The sequence below is a fragment of the Pteropus alecto genome, unplaced genomic scaffold (assembly GCF_000325575.1).
Source record: "Pteropus alecto unplaced genomic scaffold, ASM32557v1 scaffold62, whole genome shotgun sequence".
Classification (NCBI taxonomy): Eukaryota; Metazoa; Chordata; class Mammalia; order Chiroptera; family Pteropodidae; genus Pteropus; species Pteropus alecto.
In genome coordinates, this window is record NW_006432491.1 from 2718540 (window position 1) to 2733356 (window position 14817).

The 14817-nt window shown below is 32.5% G+C and overlaps 1 protein-coding gene across 1 annotated transcript in view; it reads right to left on the reverse strand.

Annotated features, from left to right (window-relative positions):
• PXDNL (peroxidasin like) overlaps positions 1-14817 on the reverse strand; it is a 495544-nt gene that overhangs the window by 77033 nt on the left and 403694 nt on the right. Inside the window, 1 exon segment of the mRNA XM_025043730.1 lies at positions 12786-12978. Coding sequence (XP_024899498.1) covers positions 12786-12978 — 193 coding nt within the window.

Consider the following 14817-nt stretch of genomic DNA (forward strand, 5'->3'; position numbering starts at 1 on the left):
GAGTTCACAAAGAGAGAACAGAGAAAATAAGAGGGAGGAAATTAGTAAAGAAATAATTTAAACGATTTTTCAGATAAGATCTAAAGAACCTCATGTATTCAACACAATCAAAGAAAAAATACTCATTCTCAGGCACATCATTGTGAATTGTCAGAATACAAGAGACAATTGGAAGATTCTAGAAAGAAAAACAGGTTAGAGACAGAATGGATACTAGAAAGGCATTAGCCATTTCAATGGCAACGTTGGAAGTACAAGACAGTGAAACAATATTTTTTTAAATGGTGAGGGAAAATGATCTCAAACTTATCTAAATTATCAATCAATGAAAAGAATAGAATAAAGACATTTTTCAACATGCAAGCACTCTAAAAATTTGCCTTCTATGTACCCCCTTGAATAAGATACTGGATTCTGTGCTTCAGCAAAATAAGAGAGTAAATGAAAAATCATGTGTTTATGTATTGGAAGATATTATTGATGGGTGTTTGGTAGGTACATTAAAGCATTAAGATAAAATTCTGGTTAGATATATTAAAAAGTATATGAAAATCAAGGCAATTATTAATTCCAGGAAGAACAGATTTTCAAGAAAAATGTAATCATGGTCTCTTACTTGATTCATCAGTACAGTATATTTACACCGTCAAGAGATATAAACTCTAATTATTGATTTGAATAAAAGTTGTGGTGTGGCTATATTAGAAGGAAGAGAGAGAGCAAAGTGGTGGTAGTAATGTGTGTAAAAAAGCTCAATCCTCAAATATCTTGACAAGAAGTAAATGAATATATAAAACTAAAAACCAAGAAACACTGATTTAAACATATCATTTAGAAAATAAAGTACACTTAGTAGGATTATGTGAAATGTGGGTAAAGATAGGTGGGGAGAAGTTGGTCAAGGGACTGATGGGACTCATGTGCATTTTTTGTTACAAACCTTTAAGTACCATTGAATTTTTACTTATTTGTATCACTTATATTAAAAATAAAAATGCAAACAAAAGCAACACATATACATTATAGGGAAAAAATCATAAAGTAAGCAAAAAGAACACAAAAGACATAGAATCTCACTCAGACAGATATAACCACTGCTAATATTCTGAAATAGTTTATTTTGAAAAATTTTGAAAAACAAATGGCAGTACTTTTAAATACTCAAAAAAACAAACAAACAAACAAAAACCTTATGAAAATCACTGATACAGTAAACCTACCAATATAGAAAAAAGTAGTGCCTGGGGTTATTCACTTTTTTCTAAATCAACCTTTCTGATCAAAATGTTTTGGTTACATCTTCACTTATGGAGCACAGTGGAGAAGCAAGGCAGTTTCCCAAAATACTTTTGCTTTAATCATCTCGTTATTTCAGAAAGAAGCAACTTTTGATCTCGATTTTCCAAACAATCGGTGCAAGTTTAGGAATTTTTGGAAACAAATTTATCAGAAAAAAATTTGTTTATAAAAAAATTTGTACTTTTTTTTCTTTTTAAGCAAGTCTAAATGATTTCACTTCACTGAACTGTTTCAATGAACAAAAACATAAAAAGCTTACATCAGCTTTGATATTTCACATTTAAAATGCAGAAAAACTTCAGATGGTTAATACAGAATTTGGGAGAATGATTTGTGAAAGGGGAGTATTGATAAGACAAAATTAAGAATAATTAAAGATTTAAATGTGAATAAGGAAATGGATATTTTTGAAGAATTAAGCTGCATTAAAATTTTGAGCCAAATATGCAATTGATTGATATATCCTTCTAACTTCTAAAGTCATCATTGAATTCTGATTAGTTTAAAAGTTACAAAATTCAACTAATATTTGCTAAATTCCTTTCGCATCTCAGGCCTTATCCTTGATGTATTCACTTATATACTCTGCATATTTCAAAACAATCCTGTAGATTTTTTAATGTATTTCTAGAGGCCTCACATGAAGAAATAGCGGGACATACAGTACAGTGGACTACTGTGAGTGAGTTTACTTGGCCTTGGCTATTGCTGTGGATGTTAGAGAATATGTGTATCAACAATGAACAAACAAATAAACAAACAAATAAAATCCTTTACCACAAACACTGGGGAATGGTGCTTTGTAAAAAAGTGTCCTCGTGGAAAGGCTTTCTGAGAATCTTGAATTTTTAGAACAAATATGATCATTTAGTAGCTTTTTAAAAGAAAATATGAGACATGTCCTTCAAAAAAATGCAATCGTGTACTCTTACATGAAATAAAATTTCTTCTGCCTCAGGATAATTATTTCAAATTGAGAAAAGTAAATGACATGACTATCAGAAAAATTAAAGCAATGAGAACATGCTACCTCCCTGGCATGCTTAGTCAGATCATAAACATTGTACCATGTAATCTGTGCTTAACTAGAGTCACTAAAACACCAGAAAGAAAATTTTAATGACACTGTACTTTTTCTTTTACGATTCTTCTATAATTAAAATTTTGGAGAGCTGTTAAGCTCTATCTTTAAGAAACATTTTTTCTGTAACTGAAATTGCACAAGAAATTAAGCTAATAGGGACAATTAATCATCACTTTTTTCCTTTTTTGAACAAATATATAATACCATCTGTTTTTGCTTTTACAGGAGGAGGAACTTTTTTTTAATACTACTTTACAGGAGGAAAATAACCTAAGCTATATTAGGTTATATTAGTTGATCAAAAACTAAAAATGTAATAGTCATCAAATTTTCAAAAACAGAGTATAGAATATAGAGCATTATAATTATGTACAATAATGAAAGTAATCATTTAAATTCTACATTGTAATAAGTTAGAGGAAAAGGGAAAAAGAAAGAACAAAAATAGAAAAAAGAACAAGAAGAAACAGAATAAAAGCATAAAATCAATGAAGGCAGAGCATCAAGAGCAAGACAGAGACATATCTAGGCATTTATGGAGATTGAGATAGACTTCTACAGGAAAAAGGACAGGTTCATATTCATCATAAATTTATGAATATGGAACACTGGCATATTTGAAAAAAACATTCAGGGAGAAACTCTTTCATGGAAATAACATTTGGATATTAACAGTATGGCAACAATGAATAATTAGCCCCTCCTCCTTTTTTTACCACAATGATCAATTTAGAGAAGAAATTTGCATTTTTGTGTATGTTTCATAGTCAAGATCTATACAAATACTGAAAAAAAATTATTAAGTTCTACTGATGTACAGTAACGATTTGAAATCTCTAGCCCTAAGAAGTGTTTTCTTTTTGCTTAAAAGGTTCATTAACAAGTAAGTATTGGGTGATAAAGACGTATTCCCAAAAGAGACTTCCTTCATATCATAACCAAAAAGATGGAAAAATAACTGAAAAGGAAAAGGGAATACATTTTTCACTGTATGAGACAATGATATTGAATGTCATGTCTATAAACTATATAAAATTATTTAATATTCATATTGTGGTAAATAAGCATCCCACACGTAAGGAAATGTAGCAATAAATCATAATTTTAATTCTTGATTATGTTATAAACGATTAATATTTTCATTCAATCTACAAATTCTTAATGACTCCTACATTTTCTAGCCAATAATCTGAACAGATGTTTAAAACATAAATTACACTATATAAAAGTATACTGTGTTATTGATATAATCAAGAGATAACAAACAAAGGAACTCATTGGTGAAATTCAAGGCATTTGACAAAAATGTTTGGATATTTCTTCTAAGTCTCTGAAGTAATGCTCTATATGTCAGTATAGTAGTTAAAAGAAAGATTGATAATCAATTGATTGAAAAGAGATAGATGATAGATATAGATGAGATAATCTTTTCTACATGCCAGCTATAATAGGCATTTTATTTTTATTGTCCTATTTAATATCGGTTGTGAACGTTTGATTTATAAATTTCATTTGTGTCTCCAAAACTGCAAAACAATTTTGGTTTGGTACTTTGAATCTCTTCCATTCTACTCTATTACTATTTCAGATATTTTCCACCCACATCTAATGTCCCACTGTTCTACCTTTTCATATTCACAGATGAACTATGCTCCTACTTCACAGAGCAAATAAAACCCCTAGTCTGTACTTACCCAACCAACCACCACGAACTATGACACTATACATTTTAAACCTTTACTTCCTCTTACAATTCTCCCTTGAACACAACACTCTAAAATGACAAAAATTCTCAAATTATGAGAATAAGCAGTCTCTATTTTGTATCTCTATTCACTTACTTGACCCAATATGAGGCATTGCATTGAAATTCAAAAGCAGTATTAGCTAATAGTAATAAAGTCATCTTTGGTTTCCAGATTGGAAGAGCTCTAGTGAAGCATTATGAGCAGTTTTTATCTGGTGTTCCAATCAAATGTAACTGCTAGTTGCCAAGAGAGCCATGTTAAGAAGAATTCTGTGAGCATATCAGCGAGAAAGAGTCCTGTGAGAGTGTAGCAGTGTTTGTCACAGATATAAGAGGGGGCAACTGGCTTCACAATAGCTAGTTATTTTCTGTTCTAAGCTAGTGTTTCATTATTCATTACAATATTGCCTGTATGCCTAAAATTAAGCAAATAGCTGAGACAGGGTAGATATTTAATAAATACTTATTAACTTAATTACTGATTGAATAAATAGATGAATAAAATGGTAAAAAAATTTTAAAAAAAGATTTTTTTATTCCCAGAATACTAATAATTGTGTCATTGTTGTTATTGTTAGTATTGTTGTGGCTGTTATTATTTCTTTCATCTTGAATGTGTGTTCAATTTTTACCAGATATCATTTTGGCATATTCTGGGATGATTGTATGGGTTTTATAATTAGATGTTCTACTGTGATCATTTGATTTTACCGACTCAGTCTTATATACCTGAAATTATCTCTCCTTAATCATGAAGCATATCTCTTTATGCATTCTATAATACAATATGCTCTTTATGATTTGAATTTGCCTACTTAGGGCCCAGAGACTTTAAAAGCAATTCTTTGATTATTTCAAATTTCTATAGGCTCTAATTTGAAATTGGTCTTCCTATTATCCTAAGACTAATTAGAAAATTATTGATTAATAAGATTGTCAAAATTATTTTCATAAAAATACAAGTAGCAATTTGTTAGAACTTCTACTCTTTATGATTTTATTATTTCCAGCTCTTGGATATATTAGTCATGGTTTTCAACTTTCTACTTTATCAATTTGTTTTTACATTTATTCTTCCAACCTCAGTTAGATACTTATAAGTGAGAAATAAATTCCAGCTATGTTCAGCCTGTGAGATTTGTGGTGGTTGATTAGCATAACCTAGCCTGTTTTGACTATACATGCCTCAGATATACAGGCTTGTTCTTTTTCATAGGTTGGATAGTCAGTAGATGGGAACGCTAACACTGGTTCTGATCGTTAAATTTGAAAACTCAAGTCTCTTCAATTTTGTAACTCTTCTACTATTAACTCTTCAAATTGTGTCTTTCTTGCATTCCTTTCTCTACTTTTTAGAATGTTTGTAAATATTTGATATTTTCAGTCTTTTCTCCAGTTCTCTTACTATCCCTTATGATTTACTTTTATTATCCATCAGTACTACATGTGAGTATTTTCTTGAGATTAATCTTCCAGTTCATGAATTTTTTAAATTTATTTTAATTAGTTTCAAGTTTACAATACATTAGTTACACATCTATATCATTTGTAAAATGATCCTCCCAATTGCTTCCTCCCTCCCCTCACCCTCCACCTAGCCAATGTATTACTGCTAACTGCATTCCCTATGCTGTGCTCTCCATCCCTATGACCATCCATCAGCTACTAATTTGTACTTCTTTAACCCTTCACCCCATTCTCTAAGCCTCCCCAAATCCCCTCCCCTCTGTCTGTCACCAAACTGTCCACTAAATTTATGAGTCTGTTTTTGATTAGTTCTTTTTATTCCTTAGATTCTGCATACAAGTGAAATCATATGGTGTTTATCTTTCTCTGTCTGACTTAAATACCTTCTAGATACATCAAAGCAATATCTTTTTCTATCTCGTTCCTTTTCCTATGTAGGGGTCTTGTTTTCTTATCCTTTCAGCCACTCTATCTTTTGGTTGGAACACTAATTCTTTTCCATTTAAGGTAGTTATTGATAGAAATGTAGTTGTTACCATTCTTTATTCTTTTTTTTTATACATATATATTTTTTTCTTCTTAAAGAAGTCCCTCCAACATTTCCTGTAATACTGGCTTGGTGGTGAAAAATTCCTTTAGCTTATTTTTGTCTGGGAAGCTCTTTAATTGTCCTTCAACTCTAAATGATAGCTTTGCTGGATAAATTATTCCTGGTTGTAGATCCTGGGTCTTCATCCTGTCGAATATTTTTTGCCAAACCCTTCTGTCTTGCATAGTTTATTTTGAGAAATCAGCTGCCAGTTTTATGAGTGTTCTCTTATAGGTAACTATCTACTTTTCTTTGCTGCTTTTAATATTCTTTCTTTGTATTTAACCTTCGGCATTTGAATTATGATGTGTCTTGGTGTGGGCCTCTTTGGATCCCTGATTTTTGGAATCCTCTGGGGTTTTATGTCCATTTCCTTCACTAGGTTAGGAAAGTTTTCCATCATTATTTCTTCAAACAGCTGTTCAACATCTTGATTTTCTTCAGTTATGCAATAAGACAAATATTTGAACCCGTAATAGTGTCCCTTTTCCTCCTTAAATTATTTTTATAGTCTTGACATCTTATCTCTTACTTTTCTGATTGTGTGTCTTTGTCTATCTCATCCTCTAGATAGGGCATTTGATACTTTTCTCTATTCATTTTGTTTATTCCTTTGTTCATTCCATTTAATATACTTCTCATCTCAGATAATGTGTTCTTCATTTCAGACTGGTTCCCTTTTATAATTTCCATTTCCATTTTTATCTTTTTTATCTTTGTTGAAGTTCTCACTGAATTTATCTACACTTCTCAAAAATTCACTGAGCATCTTTATAACTGGTGTTTTGAACTGTGCATCTGTTAGATTACTTGACTCTATTATTTCTGGATCTCTATTCTGTTCTCTCATATTGTTTCTGCTTCTTTGTCTTCCCATTTTGCCTGCCTTTTCGTGTTTATTTCTATGTACTAAGGAAAGCTCTTGAGTCTCTCGGTCTTATTAGTGTAGATTTGTGTAGTAGGTGTCCAGTGGCACAGTCCTGAAAGAGGTTCAGCTGAAGGCCGAAATTAGCCCAAGCCTCTACACTTCCGGGGCCACCTGTTAAGATTCAGCAAGCAATCCACAGATGCTGTGCTTATAGTTGCCTCAAAAGGCCACACCAGACACCAAGGCACTACTCAGCAAGGCACTACTCACCTGACTCACTGAGGATACACCTGGATGTGGCTTGGGTGGGGTCACGAGTTGGGGGAGGTGAGGTTTCAGGGAATCCCCTGATTCTCTGAAGTAGAGAATCACAGAGTGAGTCTCCCCTCGATCCTCACTCTGACAACTCAGTGTCTCCCTGTAAGTCCCTGGTGCCCCCTGCGCACAGCTGAATCAGCACTGGTGCTCAGAGCGAGCAGGTCCCTCACCCAAAAGTCCATCGCAGACACGGCCCCTTTAAGATGCATCTGCCGCTGTTGTTGCCACAGCCACCCCCTCACTCAGCAGCTTGAGACCGGGTAGCCCAGAGTCTTTGCTCCATCCTACCTTCTGCCGTTGCGGGGTGATTTCTTGGATTTCTCCCTAGTTGTGTTCATCAAGATCCCAGGCGATTTTCCTTGCTGCTGCTCCTTGTTTTCATTACAATTTTGATTTGGTCACCAGAGGGATGAACAGAGCCTCTATCATCTATGCCATTGTTTTTCCTCCCTCCCAGTTTATGAAGTTTTATTCTAATTTTCTGTTTAATGTATCTATTGAAATGGTAATTTTAATTCTGTATATGATGTCTTAAAATCTTATTTTTTTTAAATATCTGTATTTCTTATATTTCCCTTTTCTTTTAACATGGTTTCTAGCCATTTTTTTACTTATTAAATTATTTAAATGTACTTATTTTATATTATCTTTCATATCATTCTGATCTCTCTTGATTTTGCATCCCAGTTCCTTCTTTGTTTTGTTTTACTGCTTTTCATTATTTCTCATTGCTGAATATCTTGTGGCTATTAATTTATTTACTCAATTGTTATTTAACTTGTGTGTATGTGTGAAAGAGAGAACTTCCTGGGAATATGTTTTGTCTTTCCTGTGGTTTTCCATGCATACTGGTTTGTGGAAGTATGCCTATATGGTGATTCCACAGTAGCTTCTGCCAGGATGTTAGTGGTTTAACGTGTTCCAGAGAAATTTTCATGATAATGTATCAGTTTGTCTTTCCAGAACCACAATGTTTGAGTAAATTCAATTGCTTCTTGTGTAACATAGGCTTAGACAAAAATTTTATAAAGCTTCTGTTTTATTTGCATGTCAGTCCTTGCTTTTTAGTCAAGAAATGGTCTTGCTAATTCCTCTTTCATAATATAGGAATTTCTAATGCCCTCTTTCTGATTCCTTTTATCCCTTGAAGATATGAGGCAGTCTTTATGCAAGAAATTCTGTTTCAGCCCTCTACCTCTGACAGGCTGAAAGCCATGACTACTCTGTACGGGTATTAAAATTCCAACTTCTGATTCATACAACCAGTATGTATAATAATGCTTGAGCCAAGACAACATTAGCTATTAATTTCTCATCAACTTTTCATTTCTTTATCCTTTCTGACATATAAAAATCATCCTTTGTTTTCAATTTGATATGTTTAAGACTATTCTTTATATTTTTTATTCAATAGTTTTCAACATTTAACAAAAAAAGAAGTTTAATTTACTGAAATGGTTGTTTCTCAAAAAATCTCTTGACATCAAACTGTCACCAAAAAGAAACTGTTCGTCAATTTTTTTATGAAACATGCCATACTTTTTAAAGTTGCTTTTATGTCATGTTTTCCAATAATGGAATAGGTAAGAATAACAAAAAAATAACATACTAATATTAAATATGGTATAATGTGTTTACATATTTAAATTGTATTTTAAAATATTATTTTATTTAGTTAAAAATAGAAAATAAGTTAATGAATGTATTGATAAAAGAAGTCAGTTACTATGAACCTAGAAAAGAACCCAGGTTCTATTACTAGTCCTATGCTTTTGTTAATCTCCACTTTCCTCATACTGATGATGGATCAGGTAAGTATAAATATTAATTAACAAATTTATTTTCCATAACATATCAAGGACTTAAGAATATTTTTTGTATATTTATTACCTTTGCATGATAAAAGTTATAATTACTTCCTCCATCCACTAAAACAGAAAACCACATCAACTTTCCTGAGTTCCAGCCAACAAGATGTAGATTCAACATCTCCTAGGATTTTTATGTGTTTGGTGAGGCAACCAACTGACCCAATTACATGGCATAAAGCACTGTTTTTCAGCAGTGACAATAGTGTGCTTTCTATTGTGAGGTTAGGAGAAATCGTTTGCTGGTCATAAACTTAATAATTTTATTAATTAATAATAATAATAATTTTATTATTTAATAATTTCATTAAAATTATAACAATTTTATTATATATACTATATCAAAGTTCCTCAATAATTTAATACAAAGAGTAGATTAGAAATTATACAAGTGAGATTATTCTGACAGCCATTCTGATATGTATTTTGTTAGCAAAAGAAAACACTGAGTTACACATAAGCTACTATGATGTTTGCATAATTTAAAGCCAATCGTCTTTGTTTTTAATCTAGAATAAACTGTTCATGGGAATGTCATGGTGCCATAAAGAGAAAAGAAGAACCTTGTTATCATGGAGACAGATTCTCTCCAGCTTTACTTAAAGAATGTTTTTCTTTAATTTTTCTGAATCAACACATTGACACTACTAACAACTGGAAGCTAAAGCAGATTCATTTAAACTTGGCATTCTAATTTGTACACAGACCTAGCTGGTATTTACTGGGAGCTTCTTATGTGTCAAACACTCTTGTTACATTTACTTTTTGGCGTGCCGTAAATAACTTAATCTTGTCAATAAACTTACTATTATTATTCTCATTTTAAAGATAAGGAATATGAGACTATGAAAGCTTGCAGAAGTCTATGCAGTGAGAAAAAAATCAGAGAGAGCTTTTATTCCTATGTGTTATATTATGTTTCTCACAATCTCCTGTTATAAAATAAAGGCAAAATTCCACCAACAACAATTAAAAGAAAAGAGAAAAAAAAAAAGATATTGGTAATGATTAGTTTTGCGTAGTGGTTATGCACCCTTTGCAACCCAAAGAGGTGCATGTGTTAACTCTGGAACCTGTGAATATGTAAACTAACAGCTAAAAAGGCTTTGAAAATGTGATTAAGTTAAAGATATTGAGATGGGAAGGTCATGACAGATTGTCTGTGTGGGCCCAAGTAATCATATGGGCCCTTAAAAGTAGAAATGAGAGACAGAAGAGTCAGACAGAGGAAGATTTGACTACAGAAGAGTGTCAGAACAATGTGAAATGAGAAACTCAACCACCTTCTCTGGCTCTGAAGATGGAAGAAGGGGCCACAAGCCGAGGAATGCAAGCAGGTAGCCGCTAGAAGCTAGAAAGGCAAGGAAATAGATTTTCCCCTGGATCCTCCAGAAAGGGTCGTGATGATTTTAGTCCAGTGGGATATATTTCAGACTTCTGACCTGTAGAACTGTTAGATAATTAATTTATGTTGTTTAAGTTGCCATGTTTGTGGTAATTTGTTGCAGCAGTCACAGGAAACTAATGCATAGTTATGTATGACTTCAGTTTAGTTATGAATAAAAGCATATATTAAATTGTCTTAAAATTCATTAAATTTAAAAGAGTAACAAAAAAGATATGATTTCCATTTAGGGACTTTTGATAGCTGAGTGTCTTATTTTAATATTAGAAAATTTTAAGTCCGAAGATGAACAGCATCGTTCCCAAGTCTTGAGATAAATTGCAATAATTTATCAAAGAATAAAATTCTTCTTTATCCTTTTATTCTATCAGAGCAGACATCAGCAACCTTGTTCTTAAAAAATGGATAGTAATTTTTTTTGCTTTTTCAGGCCTTATAATCTTTATCAAAACTACTCAACTCTACCATTATAATGGGAAAGTAACGGTAGATAATATGTAAATGAATAGGTGTGTCTGTGTAACAATAAAAATATTTATAAGAACAGGTATCCAGCCTTTAGGCTATATATAGTTAGCCAAACTCTGTGTTAGAGTCTGGCTTGAAGGGTATTCACATTGACTATGAAGTTTTTGCATTCAGAGTGCTGTTTTCACTCTCAAAAATGCCCTGGGGTTTATGGCCCTAGTCCTATGGTCGTGGGGTATATGGCCCTAGTTCTATGGTCACATATACCTGCAAGTCTTTGGCTTTCCAAGGAGCTCCCCGAGGGATTGGTCCTCTTCCTCTTGATCACTTACTTATTCTTTTCAGAGGGACCCCAGGTGTTAATTGGAGCTGACCCAAACAAATAGGTACAATGGTCGATTTATGCCAGCCTCTCACATTACAAAGTTGCAGTATAGCCAGCAATCCCAATAGACATGTGCTTGGACAAGGGAACATACCGGTGGTGGGTAAGTCTAGTTACCAAATAATTACTCAGAGGAAGATTTACCATGGAACAAATGAAGGTAATTCTTCAGAGCCTGAAACACCAAGGCCACACACAAGGCCCTAGAAAGACCCTACAATGTCTCTATGTGGTCACATGTGTTTTTAAAATGTATATATGTATAAGCTTCAGGTCCTGCAACCCTGGACCCTTTCCTGACTTTGGAAACACTATTCCACATGCTGGGCAAAACAGCCTTCATGATAACTGAAACAAAGTTTAACAAATTCTTTCAAATTACAGTTTAGAGATTATTTAATGCAGGAATGGCATCTAATTCATCAGTGCTGTTTTCAAATCCTGGTTTGTAAATAACAGTGCTTAATAAATATTTGTGGAATTGATATGATATTGAAAAGATCAATGCATGGATGCAAACAAAAGCTAAGTCATTGTAGAAGGAAGTATTTTAGAAATGCTTTACTGAAGTTAAGAAATTAGAAAAAAGGGCATTAAGAAAATTACAGAACAGAAAAATAATCATAATTTTTTAAAAGAAGAGTATGTTTAATTAAAAAATAAAAGTTGACAATATATAAAAGAGAATGTTGAGGGTTGAAATATATTATATAACCTGGTTCCTAAGGAGAGAAAATGCTGTGGAATGACTGAGGAAATAGGAATGGTAGAAGCTATCACAAAAAAAGATGAGATGTTGTTGCTTTCTTTTTTATTTTTTAGCAGAGAAAAATAGCTTTGCAAAACTCTAAAAAAATTATTACTGTCTAATGAGAGACTCATATTTACTTCAATTGACTCTCAGTACAGTTAGCCCAACCCTTTAAATCACCAGCATAATGTCATCGGATAATGAGACTGTCATAATACAATTCTATAGCTACCCACTGCTCCTTTCTTAGTTTTATGAGGGAAGATTATAGCAAATTATGGCTATATATGCCTCTCTTGCTATAGGTACTGACACTAATGGATCTTAGCTCCACTTGTCTGAGAAATAAATGAGTTCTATAGATTGGCAATAAACAGAGTCACAGTAGGGGAAATCAGCTTCAGCTGGTTCCAAGAAAAAAGAAATAGACTTGACAGGGAATCTGAATGTAGGATTCATTTATGTTTGATTTGTGATTGAGATTGCTCAACTGCATTTTTTTTTCCTTTCCACCTGTCAAGGCAGATTCTATGTACAGACTCCCATTGACAGCGTTGCTGCAGGCGTTGCGTGAGTGTTCCACGATGAGTGCTCTCTGTGTGACACAGGGACATGGGAAGACCCTCTGTCCCCAGAGACCTTCTTCACCAAAGTGTAAAGCTGTCTGTATCTCCACATGACTCACTGATGAATGAGACCTAAGAGGCCTAGATACATGTAGACATAAAGCTGAAAGAAAATAATATGTTAATGAGTAACTCATTTGCACATTAGTCAAGATATTAGTTACAAGGACTTTATTATAGATTATCTATTTTTAAAAATATTTTAATGAATGTTTTTGCCATAGTCATTCTAAGGTGATCTTCAGAGATGTGTCATGTATAAACCCATGTGCATCAGGTCTGATACTAAACCAAAATGTCTTATTAAGAATTTAGGCTAATAAATAAAAAGTTGATAAAACACTTTGCTCTACTACTGTCTTAAAAGTGATTATCTGCTGGGGACTGTTCATGGTCAGTAAGTCCTTATGAAATAAGAAAAAGTTAAGCTTGCCGGCTAAAAATTCAAATTTTAATTACTTAAATAAAAATGGGTTTCAAATAAGTTCCAATTCTTGTATTCATATTAAAATAAAAAATAAGTTACACTTCTACTTTTAAAGTTTTATTTATTTATTTATTTACTATTTATTTATTGTTTGTTTGTTTGTTTGTTTATTAGGTAAGGCAATCCTTGGTTGACCTCACAGATTGCAAGGACCTTGTCAGCTTACAATCCTTTATTTTTTAAAATTTTTTATGCCTACAGCACCTGGGTGGCCGTAAAGCTATTTTGTAGTTGTTAAGTTTCTTATTCTCTGTTAAGATATATTAAAAATGCTAATGATTTACATAGTCCAAATTCCTAATCCAAAGCAAAAAGAATTAACATACCTCAAAAACAAAAACAAAATAAAATTTAAAATTATGAAATCCATTCTTTAATCTTTTGCTTATTTAGCAAATTATTTACTAAGAACAAGGCATTGTTAGACACGAAAAAGAAAGTTTAAGGAGATTTGCTATTTTTCTCCAGAATGTTCACATTTGAATGGAAAAGTTGAACATATAAAACAATTACAATAAGAAGCATTTTCATATAAATTAGTACAAAATGCGAAGATTTCTCTTCAGGGATAAACAAAATTATAAAATTTTGATTTGGGTCTGGAAGACTCAGGAAGTCTTAACCAAGTAGATTAAAAAAAGAAATGCTTTCCAGGCAGAAGGAATAGCTTTCAAAGGCATAAAGTTGGGAAAGATTATAGCATCTCTAGGAAAAGGAGAAAAGTGAATAACAGTGTAGTTAAAGAATTGAGTTTGGATTGGAAAGTGATAAATATGGCTGAAACATTAGATTAGGACCAGAGTCTGAAGTCTGAAGGGATTTGTTCCCAAGTACTATAAATATATAAAATAATAATAATAATAACAATAAATATGGATATATAATATAGTAATAAATATATATTTAACCTAATAGGAAGGAGAAAATCCTATAATATTTTTAAGCAGAAGTGATATACTCTAATCAATACCTTGTAATAAATCTGATTCTGTAAGAAGAAAGGAGTGTAGTATAGAAAGACATATAAAAAGCTGCTGTAAAAATTTGAGTGGAAGTAGAAGAAAACCTAAAATATAGACTTAATTAAGGAAGGTGAAACTTTTTGTTTAAACAATTGCACTAGGACTAAAACTGTAGGAAACAAAACCATAATTTACAATGAATGTTAAATTCTGTTTCTGGATTTATTGTAACTGCAAAGAGAAACTAGTTCTTTCATTATAAACAACCATAAAAGAGGACAAATAAAATGAATGCATGATTTCCAAACATTGGATAATATGTAGCATAAAACTAAGAAACCTAAGAAAAGAGAAACCTGTGACAATGGGCCAACTTTCTGTTTGGTGGAAATTTTCCCAACCACCACACAGGGTGCTACAATCCAACCAGGGCAAGGGGTCCCCACTAGAGTTCAGAGCAGTTGGAGCAGCTGGAGCAGCTGGAACATAGTAG